This window comes from Staurois parvus, unplaced genomic scaffold, assembly GCF_062004578.1.
Source record: "Staurois parvus isolate SC_StPar_1 unplaced genomic scaffold, SC_StPar_1.0 ptg000104l, whole genome shotgun sequence".
Classification (NCBI taxonomy): Eukaryota; Metazoa; Chordata; class Amphibia; order Anura; family Ranidae; genus Staurois; species Staurois parvus.
Genome location: NW_028317900.1, coordinates 5,075,993 through 5,096,891, shown reverse-complemented (window position 1 = coordinate 5,096,891; position 20,899 = coordinate 5,075,993). Strand labels below are relative to the sequence as shown.

Here is a 20,899-nt window from a genome sequence, read left to right as displayed (position 1 = left end):
AGTGCTGGGGCTAGACCAGAGGAAAATGTGCCAGTTCTTAAGAATACTATTTGTTTTGTTAGACAGCTAGTATTGATGACTTACAATATTTTATAAATTAATCAATCGAATCCCTAGAGCTATTTTAAAATGGTGCAGGGATAGCAGCTATTCATCCCAGAACTGTCCCAACTACCTTGTTGTGATCGCACCTTGTCTCAGCAGTTTTTATGTCCCCCACTGGTATTAGTGCTGGAACTACCAGCTGTTAGTGATCTATTCAGCACCTGGGGTTCCGGTCTTGCTACTAAGCACTCTACAGGAGCACCTGTAGCAGATCGGTGTGAACACCATGCTTCTGCATTGTTTTTATATCAGAATGGAAGTGACGTCACATCACTAACTCTGATCTTGGTGGTTTAGGCAGAGTTGTTTCATCTCTGTCCATCATCTTCCTGCAGCAATAGATTACCAATCTAAATAAAAAAATGTTCTCTCCCAAAATGAATCCCCAGGGTCACATCAGTGATGGTCTGGTTTATATTTGCGTTCGCTGTTGAGAGATCAAATGCCCATTTAAGTGAATGCAATGTCATTTGAAATTTTAGGAATCGCAAAAGTTGCTGTTGTGCTAGTGTGTAAACTTGTCAACCTGACTTAGGCTACATTTACACTAGGCATTTTGCCTGTGTGTGGCCAATCCCAATGTTTTAGTGCGCCGGGAGACACATGCTGAAGCATCCAGTCCTGCTGTCTGTAGCCTCTCATAGTCTGTAACAGGCTGAAAGCTGCCGTTGTGAATGGAGCGAGATGCTGTACAGAGTGGTATTATCTTTCAGGACTGTAAACACCCAATGACATTCAGCCCTGGGTGCATGTAACCCTAAACATTAGTACAACTTGGCACAGCGTCCAGACGTAGCAGCTTTTACAAGCTTCTGGCAGCAGGCCTGGATGGTGTACCTGTGTCTTAAATCTACACAAAAACACTGAAATCTCAGTCACAGGGACTAAACTCCCAGCTTTAAAAAGGAAATAAATCTCTCTAAAATAAAAGTTTCATTCACATTGAGCTTTACTGTCCCGCCATATTACATAAGTTACACTAATGTGATGTTATTTTAAAGTTGAAAGTCTTTAGTTTCATGCATTGAAGTCCGCCTGATGTCTGTGAGCAGAAGCTCTCCTGGGTTTCTCTCTCTCTTTATTGGCTGAGAAATAGCAGCGTGAGCAAATGGCTCACAACCAGTGAGGAGGGAGTGTGGTGACACAGTGGCAGCTCGGGAGTGAGCACGCACAAGTGCCCCGGGGGCCCTCATTGGCAGGGAGGAGGCAGGAGGCCCAGCGGGGGACCTGAGAAGAGCAGGATCAGGGCTGCTTTGTGCAAAACCTCTGCACAGAGCAGGTAAGTATGACATGTTTTTTATTTAACATTTTGTTTTAATTTAAAAATACATAAAGATTGCAGTAGTAAAAATTATAGTAAAGTGCCCCCCAAACCAAAAAAGTAATATAAATTATGTTAGGGTAAGCTATAACTTCTAAAAGACTTAATGTGTGGGACCGAGACTAGTCTAGAGATTGAGGGGATCAGGGGGGGAAAGGGCCTGGGGACTCAAGTGGTTAAGATGAGCTGCTTTAACCGCTTCCCATCCGCCCTATAGCAGAAGTACTGCTACAGGTTGGCACAGGTGTGCAAAATCACATATATATGCGAATTCGCATTTCCGGGCAAGGGGCACACACACCCCCTACCAGCGCCGCCGGCCGTGGCTGTAAATCACCGGGTCTCTGCCAGTGATTACTCGCTGGCGCCCGGTGATTGCCGTGCATCTTTTTACTGTGTGCTGTGTTTTACTAGGGAGACATTCTATTTTGTGCCTGTCAGCATGTGGATTCTGACAGGAGAGAGACCTGAGTTGTTTACACAAGTCTCTCCCCTGTCTGCTTTACCTGGCGATCTCAGAGTGCGGCTGGGAATCGCTGGCCGGGACCTGATGATTGACATCTCTAACCGCCAGGCTAATCACATGTGTACATATATATATGTGATTTTGCGCAGCCCTGCCAGCCTGTAGCAGTACTTCTGCTATAGGGTGGAGGACAAGTGGTTAGGCACAACACTAGTTTGTCTTCCTTTATACAGTTTGAGTTGAGTGTGAGAGATTTAGCTGTCACTCTACATCTTAAAGCAGCTCTAAAATCTGTCAAACGTTTGCTCAAACTTAAAGAATCGTATATAGAATTAGTTGGGGCCCACTCTATAGACAGTTTGACTGGTATGAGGTATAGGGCATACTTACCATAACTGGAAGTGCTTAAAATTCTTCCTAACTAAATAAAAAAAATGGTAATTTAGTGTAGTTTGTTTATTTTTCTTTGAGACTACATGTGGATTTAATCTTTAACATTATAGTAGGAGAAAGCATTTCAGGCATTGAAATTGATGTTCATTGACAAACCTATAGGTTCATTTAGGTTGACCCATCTGTGCTTTTTATCTTATAGCGACTCTGTCCCTAAAAATCCAAGAGGGGATGCACATGTTCCCTAGAGTGAAGATAGTCTGCCACCCATACTGCTGTGACAAGGGGAAAATGCTGCTTAGTCATTCAAAAAAAAATTTCTAGGAGTGTCTCTCATGTCCAACTGTGTGCTCATTGGTTCTTTCCAATAACCTCTACATCACTACTGTGTCCTGTAGTAATGTAGGGTTCATTGGGAGGAATCGGTGAGTGCAGAGGTGGTCAACATACTTCGAAATGTTGGTTTCTGAAGAGACCTCAGTTGCTGATTCATTTTCATCATAGCAGCTGGAGAGGTAAGTATTTGCTATATTTTTACAGGTAACGTGTTTATTTCTGCTTGAATGTTCAGTGGCAGGGTTGCTTTAAAGCCCAGATCCATTTTTATAGTCTTAGATAAAATGGAAAAGGTTTAGTACTTGTCACTAAGACCTAAATGAGGTTGCATGTCTTGTACTCTTTCCAAAAGTAAAATAAGTAGCTTTGGCTGGAAATAGTGTTTGATCTTGCAGCACAGTCTACAACCATGCTGGAACTTCTAAAGAGATCTTGCATAGGGGTCCTTGTCTTTATCTTGTAAGCAGCCGGTTCCCATCTAGCTGACCATACAACAGCCAATAAAAAAAAATTCAACTTTTAATAGGGGACTTGACTATACTTAGCTCTCATATATTTCAAGGCTTGTCCATGAATCTACAGAAAGTTAGTGCTCTATGGCAGTGGCGTCCCTAGGCCGCACCGTGTGACACCTACCGCACGGAGTGACACAGGACCTACTCCATGGAAAAGTAAGTTGTAAAGCAAGCCAACGATCCCCGCAGGATGGATCGGATCTGCGGATTGGGGAGCATAATGGATCGGAGTCCGATCCAGTACGCTCCCCAATCCGCAGATCCGATCCATCCTGCAGGAATCGTCTGCTCTCTTTACAACTTACCTTTTTGTGGAGCGGGTCCAGTGTCACCCCCTTATGGGTTTCATGCTGACGATCCCCGCATGATGGATCGGATCTGCGGATTGGGGAGCATAATGGATCAGACTCGGGAGGGGGTGTCGCCAAGTGTTATCGCAGCGGGTCACAACAACCCTAGGGACACCCCTGCTCTATGGCCCAGTTTTGATGTAACAACAGATGGGCACCTGCCTTGTAAACATAAGTTTGTTTGCCCCTTCAAATGATTTTAGGCTGCAAGTTAAGAGGTCAAACAGTTAGATAATGCATTGATTCATGTTTCTTCAAGAGAAAACTATGGTGGATCTTGAATTTTGTTTAATCGTTTTGTGCAATTTTTAGACTTTCAAGAAGAAGCCAGAACACTTCCCCTTCTTCTTCAAGAGTATAATGGAGGCATCAGTGGCTGAAGAATCAAAAAGTGATTACACATTACAAGAGCGCACAATTCTTCTCCTTTTTCTGGATCACTGCTTCAACAGCCTAGTAACTGCCTATACATTATATTGAGTTACATATGTTTTAGTTTACTGTTAAAGACAAAAAATAAATACTAAATTATTTATATATAGATAGACATAGTTAGGTCCATATATATTTGGACACAGGCACAATTTTAGTTTTTTTCAGGTATTTACCAAAACATATTCAAGCTATAGTTATATAATGGATATGGACTGAAAGTGCGCACACTAATGTTTAATTAGAGGGTATGTACATTCATATTGGAGTGAGGGTTTAGGATTTACAGCTCTTAAGAGTAGCCATCCCCCCCTTTTTCAGAGGACCAAAAGTAATTGGACAAACGAATATAATCATAAATAAAATGATTATTTTTGATATTTTGTTGAGAATCCTTTACTGTCAATGACTGCCTGAAGTCTGGAACCCATGGACATTACCAAAGACTGGGATTCCTCCTTTCTGATGCTTTGCCAGGCTCTAACTGCAGCTGTCTTCAGTTCTTTCTTTGTGGGTCTTTCTGCCTTTAGTTTTGCATTCAGCAAGTGAAATGCGTGCTCAATTAGGTTGAGATCAGGTGATTGACTCGGCCATTGCAGAATATTCCACTTCTTTTCCTTCAAAAGCTCCTGGGCTGCTTTTGCACTGTGCTTTGGATCATTATTCATCTGTTTTGTGAAGCACCGTCCAGTCAACGTTGCTACATTTAGCTGAATCTGGGCTGATTGTAAATTTCTAAACACTGCAGAATTCATCCGGCTGCTTCTGTCACATCATCAGTAAACACCAATGACCCAGTGCCACTGGAAGCCATACATGCCCATGCCATCGCACTGGCTCCACCATGTGTTACAGATGACATTGTGTGCTTTGGATCATGAGCTGTTCCAAGCCTTCTCCACACTTTTCTTCCCCTCATTCTGTTACAGATTAATCTTAGTTTCATCAGTCCAAAGAATGCTTTTCCAGAACTGGTCTGGCTTTTTTAGATGTTTTTTGGTAAAGTCTAATCTGGCTTTTCTATTCTTCAGGTTTATGAAATGGTTTACGCCTTTTGGTGAACCCTCTGTATTTGCTCTCGTGAAATCTTCTCTTGATTGTAGGCTTTGGCAATGATAAGTCCACATCCTGGGGAGTGTTCTTCACTTGTCTGGATGATGTGAATGGGTTTTTCTTTACCATAGAGAGGATCTTGCGATCATCCACCACTGTTGTCTTCTGTGAATGTCCATGCCTTTTAATGTTGCTGAGCTCACCAGTGCGTTCTTCTTTCCTCAGAATGTACCAAACTGTTGATGTGGTCACTCCTAATGTTGCTGCAATCTCACTGATGGATTTGTTTCATTTTTGAAGCCTTACAATGATCTTTTTCACTAGAATAGACAGCTCCTTTGAACGCATGATGTAGGTTCACAGCAATAGATTCCAAATGCAAATACCACATTTAGAATTTACTCCAGACCTTTTACTTGCTTAATTGATGAAGAAATAATGGAGTAGCCCACACCTGGCCATGAAATAGCATTTGATTCAATTGTCCAATTACTTTTGGTCCCTTGAAAAAGGGGAAATGGCTACTCTTAAGAGCTGTAATCCCAAAACCCTTCCTCCAATTTGCATGTACATACCCTCAAATTAAACCTGAGCATGTGCACTTTCAGCCGATATCCATTATATAACTATAGCTATAGCTTGAATGTGTTTTGGTAAATACTTGAAAAAAACTAAAATTGTGCCTGTGTCCAAATATATATGGACCTAACTATATGTATGTGTGTGTATATATATATATATATTTTCAATCTAAAACAAAGTATATTTGGTTCCATTATTTCTCTGTCGACAACTGTTTGATTCATTCATAGTACTGCATAGAAGTACACCACAAAAACACCATTTCACACATTGGGTGATAATTAAACTATCTTAGCCAGTATGAAAGCAGATTTCAAGACAAAATAGTTTACTTACTGATATTTGATCAACCAAGCTCAACTTTTTGGTTTAGGTTGAAACAAACACCTCACCTGCCTAGTTTTTTGTATGAATTTGTACGTAATGCTGGGTTTTTGGAAGAACAACTGAAAAGGGCTTTTGGTGGTAACCATATCTGTTTCGTAACACCACTTAAAGGGAGAGGAATTTGCATTTGAGAAAATGCTTAAATGTAACTGAGCTATTTTCTAATCCCCTCTCTGCCACAGATTATATTGTAACAAGGCAAATATATTGTTGCTGAGGAATTGGGTTATTTTGTATCTTTAGATTCTAAGTTGATTGTTACTAGTCTGTACCCAGTAGGCTAGGGGGTATAAATACTGCCGATATGATTGCTACATGATCTATTACTCTATGAGAATTGGATTTTTTTCTTTTTTTGCTATCGTTTTGCCCATGTTAACTAGGCATCAGTATATCTTTAGAGGGAATTGTAAATAAACCTGATGTGTTTTCTTTAAATTGCTTTCCTTTTAAGATCTCTGCTTTTTGAAGTTTCTGTCAGACCAGATTATCATCAGATGTCCTATTCTTTTGCAGGAGGTTGACCTAATTCGTGGACAAATTCAGCAGCTCATATCATTGCCCATGTGGTCCTGTCTGCAGCCGGTATGCTTTCATACCTTAAGTCATTTATTTGAAAATAGTTTGATAGTGGCCAAGAATGTTAGTGGACATTTTATGCATTTCATGGAATGTTTACATGTAGGTGAAAACCTGTACATGAAGTTATTGCCGCTTTGCACTGACCACTGACATCTTAATTCTAGGCTCGTCTGGAGCAGGAACTAAAAAAGACCCAAAAGTTGAGGAAGTTCTGGAACCTCATTAGGAAGAATGATGACAAGATGGACCTGAAGGCACAAGATATGTATGTATTATATGCAAATTTAATAAACCTGGAAATAGTTTGTTTTGTAACCCTGTCAACCTTTATTAAATTTAAATGCATACTGTTCCTATAGCATAGAATTTTGGAATTACCATTATCAATAGTATATGATTAGTAAGAAGAGACTTTCAGAGTCCTTTTTGTTTCTTGTGTATTGACTTCAGTGTCCTATATCTCTTGATCTCTGCAGGGCCAAGCAGGAAAGAATATTTCTGTGGAAGCTTATTCAGAAGTTCTTGTCTGTGCTTGGATCAATTCAAGCAACAGGTAACTCCCAACTTTTTAGAGGAAATAAAATGTGATTCTGGGTTGAGCTGGATGACATGGTGTGCGTGTGTGTCTGGCTTTTAAAGTTTTTCAGGACAAAAGAAAAAAGAAAAACGTCTACAATACATCTGTGCAATACACGCAAATTTTAATATGTTCTATCCCTTTAACCCTTTTGTGGTGATTGATTTAAGGCTTATGTCAGCAATAGTGGTGGCATTTACATACACTAAGGAATGTGTGTGTATTTTCTCAGTTGACTTTCTGTTGGAAGTGATATGGGTTGCTCCAGATCCGATCCAGTCCGATCAGTTCTACAGGCTTGCCTTGTATCTTGGGCTTCACTGTCTCTCCTGTGGGCCTGGGACAGGCATTGTGGGAGTTGCTGGGTAAAGCAGAGGGAGTTTGTCAAACAATTGTTCACTGATCCTCCTGGAAGTGGCGTGTGTTCCCTGGTTCACAGCTGCCCTTTCCTTGCTGCTGTGCTAAAAGAAATAAATAAAAATCTAAAATAAAAAAACTATTTAAAACATTTCCCCACGTATATGCACTTATGTAAATACATGTCTTGGGTACAGCTACTTACGAAAACGATGATTGTACTACATGTCTCATATCGGTGTTCACATGTGAGTGAGGAACAATAAGAAGAACAGTAATTCTAAGGTTATTTGTTGCTAACACTAAGGGCCCATTCACACTGCTCTGCAGCCCAAACTGCTGTTGTTTTGAGCTGCAGAGGCATGTGCCAGGGGGTGGTGCACATTTTGTTGCAACACATAGCTCCCTTTTCTTTTGACAGGACTTTATATGAAGTGATCAGAACAGCAGGGTGCAATATGAGTGTATCATATTAACATATTTATTGTAGTGAAAAGACAAATGGCAACTCACATTATGTTAAAATCAGGCTTGTCACATAGTATGGACTTCCTGTGGACAGTCTCACAACAGGGAACCTCAGACCAGGGTAGAAACACTGGATGGATGGATGGATACACCTGCAGGATCAAGAGAACACACTGGGGGGGGCACTAAACTAAGAGCAGCATTAAAGTGGTTCTAAAGTCTCCAGGTTTTTTACCTTCATGTATTCTATGTAAAAATCTTCTGTCTGCAGCAGCCAAAAATCCCCCGTATCCCCAATACTTACCTGAGCCCCATGAGCTCCTCCTCCCTCCCTCCCTCTCTCCCTCCCTCCCTCTCTCCCCTCCCTCCCTCCCTCCCCCCTCCCTCCCTCCCTCCCCCCCTCCCTCCCCCCTCCTCCCTCCCTTTTTGCCTTTGGGATAGATCATAATATCAAAGTATTTGGGTATGTTTATCGGATGCTGAGATGTGGTTTCTGTTTATTTTGCAGGTCCTGCTTGTTTGGAAAAAATCCACTATTGTGAACGCTTTATAGAACTTATGATTGATTTAGAGGTACTTTTTTTTTTTTTTGAATACTGTTTCTTAATTCCTAGATTGTAAGCTTGAAAGAGCAGGGCCCTCGAACCCCTCGTGTATTGTTTTGTTACTGTATTGTCTCATGTACCGTTCCCCACTATAATGTACAGCTCTGAGCAAACCTTTTGGCGCTATATAAATACTGTATAATAATAATAATAAGTGTACATCACAGGACACAGGGTGTCATCATATTATGACTACCTAGATTATTCTGCCACTCTCCGTTGAATGTACACTGACCTAAAAAAGGCAGACTTTCCTGCTCAGGCATAACTCCCCAGCTCAGCTAAGCATCAGTATTTTGCTTGTGTGCTTAGGTGATGGATGTGCCTGTGAAGTCTTTCTGAAGATTCTTTTTAGTGGGCATTCGACTTCTGGTTTCATGGCCTGTTCTGCACACCCCTACTGGGGAAGGAAAAGGTTTATTTCAGATCAGTCACCTAGAACCCTGAGGGATAGTAACTGGACCTCTCATGCAAGAGTGGGGACGGCGGTTATGGTTGTGGGCAACAATCTGTGGGGTACCTAGTAACCAGTGACCTTGCAGGCAGAGTGCTTTTCAGGTCCAAGGCAGTGTAGGGGTGTCTGGTCCCTGCTTTGTGGGCTGAAGAGTTGGCCTCTGACTTTGCAGCTGTCCCTCTGTATGTGGAACACGTGTGGCAGTTCCCTAGTGATCACACGGGTGTCATTTTGGGTTCTTTGGGCAATGGACACGTGCAAATGGCAACTTAGTAGTCCTACATAGCTCCAGCACAGCTACAGAACAGCAGCCTTCAGTAGGATTTCTGGTGCTTCCCCAAGTAATGGGATACGTTTTGCAACACGGTGACTTGCCACATAGGTATCTGACAATTGGCGCACACTCCTCTCAGCTGGGTGGCCACAAGCCATGGCATTCGCAGACAGAGGGCTGGGGTGGGGTAGGGAGGACAATGGGGTGGGCTCTCAAAATCCTCCATCAGGTAGGGGGGATTCTGTGCTTAGTTTGTCATGATGACTTTTAAGGGCCATCTGAGCTCTGAATCTCTTACCTTGTATTTTCCACTGCTTCAGGGACACAGTCCTCTGGTTCTTGTCTAGGGACTAACTATCAGCAGCCATTTCTGGTTTGATTGACCAGCTTCCAGGGTCTTTACTGGTGTTGAATGCCTGGAACATGGGTGCTCTCCTTCTCTTCCTCCTTTTTGTGGAAGAATGAGGAGGAAGCCATTGAGGATCGGGAATCCTCTTTGGATGAGTCTTCTCAGGAGAAGGCTCAATATCCAGGACTGTTTTACATGCAAAAGAACATAGTGGCCTCCTGGTGCAAATAAATTCGGAGTCCTTTTCTGAAAGTCACTGGATTTGAATCCTGGAGGTCGCCTAAGAATCTTAAATCTTTTCCTGTGCATCCACCTTTGCAGAAAGTTCTATATCCAATTCGGACTCGCCAAGAGAAGGTGTGTCAACCCCAAAGTGATTCGCTCAACAGTACCCCATAGAGGCGGAATGTAAGATATGGGGACCTCTGGCTATTGCCCTGCCTGGAAGGGGGGGCTGTCTATTGGCCGTGGCGGTCTTCTGAGCTGGGGAAGTCACAAACAACTCAGTCTGCCATGTGGTGTCGAGAGCTTACAAGCTAGAGTTTCACTGCTTTCCCCTCCATTTTTGTGTTTTGGAGCAGTTTGCTGTGCAGCTCTGGAAAGGCTGTTGTCTTTAGGGGGTCCTCATGCCTGTGCTGAAAAGGGGAGTAGTGTCTGGGCTTCTATTCCAGCCTGTTTGCGGTTCCCAAGCCAAATGAAGATGTCTGTCCTATTCTGGATGTCAAGGGTCAGAACAAATCCCTTAAGGCACATAAATTCAGGATGGATTCTACCCAGTCTATGATTGGTTCCTTGAGCAGGGAGAATTTGATTGATAGTACCAGTAGTATAATATACTGTATACTAAAATTTCTATGTTGTGACAGAACTACAAATCTCCTACTTGGTACAGTCAGATGTAAGGGAGCTCTAGGAGAGTCAATCTGAGATATTCCAACAATGTTTTAAAATCAGTGACCATTAGGCTATTTACAAATTCTTCAACAGTTCAAGATAGGTTTCTTAGTAGTCTGCTGCTGTACCCAGGATTATTCAGACAGGTGAAATCAATATAAAAATAAAAAAAAGTGGAGCAATTCAAAGAATGCACATATCCTAAGATGATACAAGGAGTAGACATATTCTCCTCGTCTGATGTAGAAGTATAGTGCACCTTATTAGGAGATAATGCTTTATATCCAGTCTTCCTTTTGTATGTAATCTTTCTCAGTCTCCAGGCTGCCTGCCATAGGAAGTATATGTGCTCTGCTTTGGTCTGTGTCTCCTAATGAAGGTGCGTTATACTTGTACATCAGGTGAGGGCACTACCAGTTTTTGGCATTGTCGTTCAGTCTTTCTGTAGCTTCCAGATTGTTTAGCAAGGTGCAAGGGCAAGTGGGCCCTTCATCTGGAGGTGTTTGCAAAGGTTTGTCATTTTGGATTTTCTTAGGTCTCTGGTCTTGGGTACCATCAAAGGCCACATTTTGGCTTTGTCCATCACATTCCAGAGACCTGTCCCGTCTTATTCTTTGGTAAAAGCCTTTTGTGCAAGGTGTCACACAGTGTGTTCCACCTCCATAGCCCCTGTTTGTCTCTGTGATACTTAAATTTTGTTTTGTCTGTTTCACAATCTTCTATTGAGTCTTTCCAAGAGATTCCATTGTGCTTCTTAAAGCAGAACTTTACCCATAACAACTTGATAAAAAATAATGTTCTTTAGCTAGGAACTTACATTCTACATTAATAATTATGCTACCAAAATTAGTGTGAGCTGTAAATTGCCTCCAGCATTGCTGCAGTTTCTTCTTGCTGCAGGCTGCTATTTTGCTGAAGCCCAGAGCCCCTGAACAGCAGTAAATTATAAAGTGGAACCAAACCCTTTGATTTAACGGTTTCAGAAAACCGTTAAATTCCTGGAATGCTGGGATTGCTAACTTTCACATTTATCTGTGTCCTCTACACTGTCAAACTAACGAAACTGCCAACTAAACAGTCAAACCATCAAATAGCTGGTGTCATAACTGATCACATGTACAGCACCATGGCAGTTGCAGTTCAAAGAGAAGCAGCTTCCTTGGCTGTAAAGGATATAGGAAGGTTTAATTCCTCTGTAAAGCTGTCAGCAGATTAGCCTCTACAAATTCTGCAGTGCCTAAAAATATAGAACAACTGAGCATGTGCAGAGTAGGGTCAGACAGTGTATTACTGGATTTTAAATAGTATAGGCACTTGTCTTTAATGTTTTGCATAGCTATAGCGGCAAAGTAATCTAGCAGGACTTAATTTTTTGACTAAAGTTCCCCATTAAGCGCAAGGTTGCCTTTTGGTTACCATTACTTCAGAAAATCTTGGAACTGGCTGCACTCTCCTGCAAAGAACTTTTCCTGTTTCTGCATCAGGATAGAGTGGTGGTGTGGTTTCAACCCTTTTTATTATTTTTTTTTTTTTTACCTAAAGTGGTATCCTCATTCAACCTGATTTAGCATATTGTATTGCGTTCCTTTTTTCCTAATCTTAAGCATCCTAATAGGAAGTACTTCACATGTTTAATGTGGTCCTAGCTGTCTGGATATATCTGATGTGTACAGCTTTGTGATCATGCCTGAGTGGAAAATTCCTTTTTTTTTTTTGGCTAGTATCCATTCACCTGAAGGTGGCAGCCTAACCCAAGTAGCCATGAGTATGCTTGTTCTCTGTGTCCTGTGATGTAAGAAATGGATTTTACAGGTGGCCCACAATCAATATCTGTGAAAAAAAATCATAAATACATGCAAGATTGCCACATTTTAGGAGAATGTGTATGTATTTACAATATACTGTTATCTTGCAATTTCCTTTTTTGATTTAGCACTCCAGGTCATTGGTGTGAAATACTTGCAAAAAATTCTACAGTATGTATTTTACAGGATTCTGAGGGTTTCAGAGAGTCTAATTCTAATACAGAGGCTAATAATGTAGTTTATAGCAAATGTAGAACCTGCTGTTAAAGAATGGCCACACAACACTTAGATGTTTCCATATATTTGAGAGGCCTAGCTATCTAAACAATCCATTCCATATATATCCAGTCAGGTTGGCTCTGCACCTCATATACAGTGCCTTGAAAAAGTATTTATACCCCTTGAAATTTTCCACATTTTGTAATGTTACAACCAAAAAGTAAACATATTTTATTGGGATTTTATGTGCTAGATCAACACAAGGTGACACATAATTGTGAAGTGGAAGGAAAATTATAAATGTTTTTCTAACTTTTTTACAAGTAAATATCTCAAAACTGTGGCGTGCATTTGTATTCAGCCCCCTTTACTCTGATACCCCTAATTAAAATCTAGTGGAACCAATTGCCTTCAGAAGCCACCTAATTAGTAAATAGAGTCCACCTGTGTGTAATTTTATCTCAGTATAAATACAGCTGTTCTGTGAAGCCCTCAGAGGTTTGTTAAAGAACATTACTGAACAAACTGCATTGTGAAGGCCAAGGAACACACCAGGTAGGTCAGGGATAAAGTTGTGAAGAAGTTTAAAGCAGGGTTAGGTTATAAAAAATATCCCAAGCTTTGAACATCTCAGGGAGCACTGTTCAATCCATCATCCAAAAATGGAAAGAGTATGGCACAACTGTAAACCTACCAAGATATGGCCGTCCACCTAAATGGACAAGCCAGTCAAGGAGAGCATTAATCGGAGAAGCAGCCAAGAGGCCCATGATAACTCTGGAGGAGCTGCAGAGATCCAAACCTCAACTGGGAGAATCTGTCCATAGGACAACTGTTAGTTGTGCACTCCACAAATGTGGCCCATTTGCAGTTTGCAAAAAGCCATTTGGGGGATACAGCAAACATGTGGAAGATGGTGCTCTGTTCAGATGAGACCAAAATTGAACTTTTTGGCCTAAAAGCAAAACGCTATGTGTGGCAGAAAACTAACACTGCACATCGCCCTGAAAACACCATCCACATTGTGAAACATGGTGGTGGCAGCATCATGTTGTGGGCATGCTTCTTTCAGTAGGGATAGGGAAGTTGGTCAAAGTTGGTGGGAAGATGGATGGAGCCAAATACAGGGCAATCTTAGAAGAAAACCTGTTAGTCTGCAAAAGACTTGAGACTGGGGCAGAGGTTCACCTTCCAGCAGGACAATTACCCTAAGCATACAGCCAGAGCTACTATGGAATGGTTTAGATTAAAACATTTTCATGTGTTAGAATGTGTCAGTCAAAGTCCAGGCCTAAATCCAAATGAGAATCTGTTACCAAGAGATTGCTTCCAGCTTTTTGTCAGTAAGGTCATTTAAAGAAAGGAGTATTCCATGTGAATGGTCAAAGCTTTGTTAAGGCAAGACATAGGCAGGTCATCTACAGGTGAGGAGTACACTGTTAAAATTGACAAAATCCTACTACAAAGAGGGAGGGAGTACCAGGAAGTACTTGGGTGGCAAAGAATTTCCAACATTTATAGATCCAATAATTGAATAGGAGATAACAGGGAACACCTTGGTGGGACATTTTAGTCTATGGGAACTGAGACCCAACACTTGTACAAGAGGGGATGAAGGGGTCTTCCAACTTCAAAGTGGAATGTGCTGCCTCTATTAGAAGCACAGTGTTTCCCTCTGTTTAGTTGACACAACTGTTAACAGAAAATCAATTGGTGATGCTTGCTTCTCTTGGAAAGGGAGGGGATTCAGTGACTGACAACAAATCATCTACTACATGCTCATCCAACTGGGTACTGTAGGAGGCGCAGATAGTACAATCCTTTCCTGTGCCTAGTTCAGCCTTGCACAGAGTGCAAATAGGGTTCTAGTTACGTGGCTCGGCAGCAGTTGCAGGGCATCCACCCTCACATTTAGCTCCAGACATGCTAAAGTAGCAGGGGCTTCAATGCCATAAATAAACTTTTCCAGGAACACTCACAGACCAAACCTGGGGGAGGCTCTGGAGACAGATGCACAGCGGAGGATGGTGGTAGCCATGGGCCTGTAGCTGACAAATCCCAAAGGCTGATCTGTGCTCTTAAGGCTTCTGTGATGTTACTGTGAGTAACCACTGATACTCCCCCATGTCTGAGGGAGCAGTGTGTGGAGAGCTACTCTGAGGGGTCACCACATAAAACACAAAATCATAGGTAGAAAGGGAAAAAGGCTTCATCCCCTTGTGACATCAAGCTGGTGGGAAGAATTGATGAGAGTTCGGACATGAGAAAACATGTCCAGCTGCCCAGTAAACCCCCCCCCCCCCCCCCTTCCCTGGCAGAACAGAGAAAAGTAAAAGTTAAAGCCAAAGCTGTAGGAGCCTGTGCACAAGCACACCACAGCACAGTTTTGTGTGTCCTGTGGATCAATAAATACACACTATATTCATCTCTACTCCGGTGTGCGACTGACCCTTCTTCCTATTACACCACAGCACCACATACTGAATAAAGGAGGATTTGTCACATATGCACAGCCTAATACAGAGCCGCAGGTACAATCATTTTCCCACACATACCATAGCACACTCTAGCTTCAGGGAAATAAGAAGAAAAATCCTTGAAACAGCATATTGTATATTCTGCTAGCCACCAACATGAAGTGTGTCTTTGGAGACAATGGCAGGAAATACTGCTACAGCTCTGGTCCCCATAACTTGGCAGGGTATCCCTAGATAAACTTGCTTGACCAAAAAGAGGAGTCGTGTGCTAACTAGAATACAGACAGATTGTCACTGCTAACTGCAGGACCGTCACAGAAAGAACACTGAACTGAGAAAACCTGCGCTCATTGGCAAGTTGGAGCAAATTCCAACATTTTTGATACCTGGTCTTAATTTATTGGTCGCTTTTGATAGTAGAAAAATCTGATCCAAAAAGGTTTGCTTACCACCAAGCTGTTTCCTTCTATTGATGATAGAAAAACTAGGTTAACTTTTTAAAAGGCGCTATTGATATATGTGAGAATTGTGTGGAACATTCACTCTGCCACAAGGTCAAAGCCCTTTTTCAGCTTTTAAAAATACAATTCAACTATTTAAATCTCATCTATGAATTATTGCATTTTGCAGAATGTTGTTAAGTTTTCCACTCTGGTTCCCCATTCAGGCTTTACTTCCCACTCGCCGGTGGTTCAACACAGTGCTCGATGACTCTCACCTCGTTGTACACTGCTATTTATGCAGTCTCTGCAAAACAGAGCAAGAAGGACATTTGTTTTCTCAGGTATAGTACTAATGTTTTAGACCATAGATTATGGGATTCAGTTGTATGCCCTCACTAATGATCTAACTCTATAGCTTCTAGACATGTTAAAGTTCTACGCTGGCTTTGAAATTAATGACCAGACTGGTAATGCACTGACAGAAAATGAAATGACCACCATTCACTATGACCGAATCACTTCTCTACAGGTATGTCTAGATTTCCAGTTTTAAATTCAAAATAACACCTGCAGAATAACTAATTTACTGCCAAGTAAATATACGGTTCATCATAGCAATCAAAGGCTAAATCAAGCTCATGACCAGAATACCAGCCATGAATGTGTTTGAAAATGAGTCTGCTGGCTTTCCTCCACTTAAACTACAATATCAGTTTTACATGCTGGCACAGTGACTAAGATTGGAGATCATATTTTTATGTACTATCAGAAAAGTATGCCACCAACAAACCAAAATGCCCCAGGGAACAATATTGTTTGATCCATATATAAAGTTTAATTTCATAGCTGTCTCAAAGGTCCCTTTATCAGGCAACAGTGATGCCTGATAGTGACTGTTGCCTGATGAAGGGGCGCTTGCATTGCCTATAAAATATTGCTTTATTTATGTGATAAATAAATATTGCCTCCCAGAGTATTTTGGCAGGCTGGTGATATACTTTGCTGTATTGAGTAATAGTGAGCTGTATAGAGGTCCTGGAATCCTTAATCTATTTATAGTACACACATACACTGATTTTAGAAATTTATTTTTTAAATATGATTTTGTTCAATGCACCCTATTTGCACAGCATTAAAACACATAAGCATGGATAGACCCAGGGCTATCTGTATTGCAGATCTGTCTTGGTGTATCCACATTACTCTTCATAACTGAGTAGTACAAAGAGAAAGGAGATACAAAGAACAATGTGTAATGCAAGACTTTCTTGTGACTTTTGTAATTGCTGCTCCTATTGATTGCACAATTGGGGTTTATGATCTGCTTCAAGACACAGTCCAAGGCTGTCGGCAACAGGAGCATTCTGCTGGAACTTTAACATATTTTATGGACAGAACCAATATTACGCACTTACCATCCGAGCCCACTGTGATATTTATACATGTAAAAATCTGCCTTTTTTTTTTTTTTTTGCTACAAATTTGCTTAGATCCCCTCCAAAATATATATTTTCAAAAAAAGCAAAGGACTTGATGAATAAAATGGTGGTTGTTACAACTTTTTGTGTTGCACATTATTTGCACAGCTGTTTATCAAACACAAGTTTTTTGGGAAAAATAATGAATTTTAGTGCACAAACACAACAGAATACTCCATTTTGGTTAAACTATAAAAAGGATCTCTTTCCTTCCTTCTCTTCCTTTCAGTTTTTTTTTCCTCCTTTTTTTTTTTTTTCCTCTTCCTCCTATCCCTTATTTCTCTTAGGGTCCCGTCTTGCACTTTTGGAGGGGTTCTGCAATTGCATCCTCCCCTCACCACCCTGTGAGACATACAGTTAGGTCCATATGTATTTGGACACAGGCATAATTTTAGTTTTTTTTTTTTTTTTTTTTTTTTTTTTCCAGGTATTTACTGAAACATATTCAAGCTATAGTTATATAATGGATATGGGCCGAAAGTGCACACTCTTAGGTTTAATTTGAGGGTATGTACATCCAAATTGGAGAAAGGGTTTAGGAATTACAGCTCTTAAAATTAGCCATCCCCCCTTTTTCAAGGGACCAAAAGTAATTCGACAATTGAATCAAAAGTTGTTTCATGGCCAGGTATGGGCTACTTCTTCGTTATGTCTTCATCAATTAAGCAAGTAAAAGGTCTGGAGTTGATTCTAAGGCTGGCCATACATTATACAATTATCTGGAGATTTTTGGTTTAGATTTACCAAAAACCATATAATAGGAGGACAAACTAAACAACACTTTCAGTTGTATCCCATTAGGCAGGCCCTTGTACTACACAGTTGAAGGTAAATCTAAAGGAAATTGGGCAGAAAATTGGAAGATAATTGTATAATGTATGGCCAGCCTTAGTGTGGTATTTGCATTTGAAATCTATTGCTGTGAACCTACATCATGTGTTCAAAGGAGCTGTCCATGCAGGTGAAACAGGCCATTGTAAGGCTTCAAAAACGAAACAAATCCATCAGAGAGATAACAGTAACACCAACATTTGGAGTGACCATATCAACAGTTTGGTACATTCTGAGGAAAGAAGAACAAACTGGTGAGCTCAGCAACATAAAAAGGCATGGACGTCCACGAAAGACAACCGTGGTGGACGATTGCAGGATCCTCTCTATGGTAAAGAAAAACCACAACATCTAGACAAGTGAAGGGCACTCTTCAGGAGGTGGGTGTATCATTATCAAAGTCTACAATCAAGAGAAGACTTCACGAGAGCAAATGCAGAGGGTTCACCACAAGGTGCAAACCATTCATAAGCCTGAAGAATAGAAAAGCCAGATTAGATTTTGCCAAAAAAAATCTATAAAAGCCAGCCCAGTTCTGGAAAAGCATTCTTTGTACTGATGAAACTAAGATTAATCTATACCAGAATGATGGGAAGAAAAGTGTGGAGAAGGCTTGGAACAGCTCATGATCCAAAGCACACAACATGATCTGTAAAACATGGTGGAGGCAGTGTGCTGGAATGGGCAAGCATGGCTTCCAGTGGCACTGGGTCATTGGTGTTTATTGATGATGTGACAGAAGCAGACGGATGAATTCTGCAGTGTTTAGAGACATACTGTCACCCAGATTCAGTCAAATGCAGCAAAGTTGATTGGACGGCGCTTCACAATACAGGTGGACAATGATCCAAAACACAGCGCAAAAGCAACCCAGGAGCTTTTGAAGGAAAAGAGGTGGAATATTCTGCAATGTCTGAGTCAGTCACCTGATCTCAACCCAGTTGAGCATGCATTTCACTTGCTGAAGGCAAAACTAAAGGCAGAAAGACCCACAAACAAAGAACGAACAACTGAGGACGGATGCAGTTAGAGACTGGCAAAGCATCAGAAAAGAGGAAACCCAGTCTTTGGTAATGTCCATTAGTTCCAAACTTCAGGAAGTCCTTGCCAGTAAAGGATTCTCGACAAATTATTAAAAATGAACATTTTAGTTATAATTAAATTAATTTGTCCAATTACATTTGAGCCCCTGAAAATGGAGGGGCTGTGTATAAAAATGGTTGCAGTTTCTAAAATGTGTACTTGATATTTTATGTTCAACCCTTTGAATTAAAGCTGAAAGTCTGCACTTCAAATTCGTTTGGATTGTTTTGTTTTAATTTATTCTGGTGACATACAGAGCCAAAAGTATGAAAATTGTGCCTGTGTCCCAAATATATATATATGGACCTACGGTAACTGTATTTCCTATACTACAAAATATATTTGAATGTGGTAGTTTTATTCTGGAAATGATTTTAAAGTATTGAACTAAGCAGACTCACTAGATATATAGTTCAGTTTGCTTTTTCTTTTATTTTCTCTTTATTTTTTTATTACATAATAATGATGCATTAATGGACAATCCTATTGTATCAATTAGAAATCTATTTGGATAAGTGGGCATTTTTTGTGCATTAAGGAATGTGTTTGTATCTTATTACAATTCTTGCTTTAAAAAATATAAAAAATTTATATATATATAAAAAAAGGGATGTTGGGACGACTAAATAGATGCCTAACATGTCATGCTTTAAAATTGCACATGCCTGTGGAACGGTAACAAACTACTGTAACTAAAAATCTCCATAGACGTTTTAAAGCCTTTACAGGTTGCCAGTTTATATTTAAACAGGAGGTCTGGTGCTAGAATTATTGCTCTTACTCTGCCGTTCTTCCCAACAGTGCCTCATGTGTGGTACGATCACCGTTTACATATGCATATATGGGCAGATGGGGGTAATTTTTTTTTTTACACTGTCTCTTTAAACTTTCTTTTGGATTAACTTGCTGTCAGTAGGGATGAACAAAATCCCTTGTGATGGCATGGGGAGTGACAAGTCCTCTTTATGGAGAGATCTGGGGTCTGTTAGATGTATCTTTCACAGTGGTCCTGCACTCTCCAAACTCACTGGAGAGCCCAAAAAACAGCGTTGGGGGGCACCAACGCAGGAAGTAATGATAAGGCATAGTGACATTGGTGTGCCTCCAGTAAGTGGGATCCATGGCAAGATTTTTTTATTAGTGCTTTTTTGCCATTTATTTAGGGGCATGGGAAGCTGACTATTAAAATAGACCTTGCATTCCATTCAAGGACTGGTTTAATCCATAGATAATGTTCATCAGAGTGTTAATGTGCATTAACAAATTAAATAAAAAGTCTACTAAGTACTACTTCCATCTGAGCTATAGAATTTGACCCCTGAAGGAATCTGTTGGATAAAAACGCTTATTTATTATATCTCCAAGGCTCTAAGGCAGCATGCACACTTTTTTAAGCTCTTAGAAGCTGTTGTTAGCATTTTTCTGCTCCTAGAAGCTAAATAGTGTTATCTTATGTGTTCATGCACGCTACTTTTTTCGGAGCATTTTTCCAGCAGGAAAAAAGGCTAAATACTCCTAACAGCTTTTTTTCTAGTTTTTTTTCCCTACATGTACTATAAAAATGCTAATAAAATACCATCATTTCTAAACGCTACTAAAACGCTACTATCAGCATTTTTTAATCCAGTGTTTTTTCCAGCATTTTTTGAGCCCAAAAAAAACGCTAGTTGGCATTTAGCCTAACAGTCAAATAAATGTGAAATAAATATCTTCTAGCACTTCTAGCATTTTATGACTGTGAGTAGAGGGGAGGACCTGCTCCCATAAACCAGAGCTTTTCTCCATGTGTTTTGTGTGTGTTTTTGCATTGGTGGGGTTTGGCATCGAGCTCAGAGTGCTGTTCTCAATATACTACATTGCTGTTTAAAGCAGGACAGATGCGGACAGCAAAGTATTCTGGATAACTAGTTTGGGGGCACTGTTTGGAATGAACCCATACCAGGTTATAATTAGGCTATAGGTAGACATCTAAACACGTTCGGTTATAACTAAACAGTTCTTTTATGAGAAGCCTTTTTTTTTTTTTCACTGGAGTTTTTTTGAATGGTCAGTGATATTTATTT

The 20,899-nt window shown here is 40.6% G+C and overlaps 2 protein-coding genes across 5 annotated transcripts in view; one reads left to right on the top strand and one right to left on the bottom strand.

Annotated features, from left to right (window-relative positions):
- AQR (aquarius intron-binding spliceosomal factor) overlaps positions 1 to 20,899 on the top strand; it is a 144,416-nt gene that overhangs the window by 16,210 nt on the left and 107,307 nt on the right. Inside the window, exons 6-12 of the mRNA XM_089671280.1 lie at positions 3,799 to 3,942; positions 6,457 to 6,525; positions 6,687 to 6,787; positions 6,999 to 7,075; positions 8,433 to 8,497; positions 15,669 to 15,785; positions 15,860 to 15,973. Of these exons, the coding sequence (XP_089527406.1) occupies positions 3,799 to 3,942; positions 6,457 to 6,525; positions 6,687 to 6,787; positions 6,999 to 7,075; positions 8,433 to 8,497; positions 15,669 to 15,785; positions 15,860 to 15,973 (687 nt within the window). The remainder of the gene's footprint in view (positions 1 to 3,798; positions 3,943 to 6,456; positions 6,526 to 6,686; positions 6,788 to 6,998; positions 7,076 to 8,432; positions 8,498 to 15,668; positions 15,786 to 15,859; positions 15,974 to 20,899) is intronic.
- Positions 7,203 to 20,899, bottom strand: part of LOC149467665 (uncharacterized) — a 325,880-nt gene continuing 312,183 nt past the window's right edge. For all 4 annotated transcript variants that reach the window (XR_016311875.1, XR_016311878.1, XM_089671286.1 and 1 more), the window contains one exon: positions 7,203 to 7,560. The gene's annotated coding sequence lies outside the window, so the exon portion shown is untranslated. The remainder of the gene's footprint in view (positions 7,561 to 20,899) is intronic.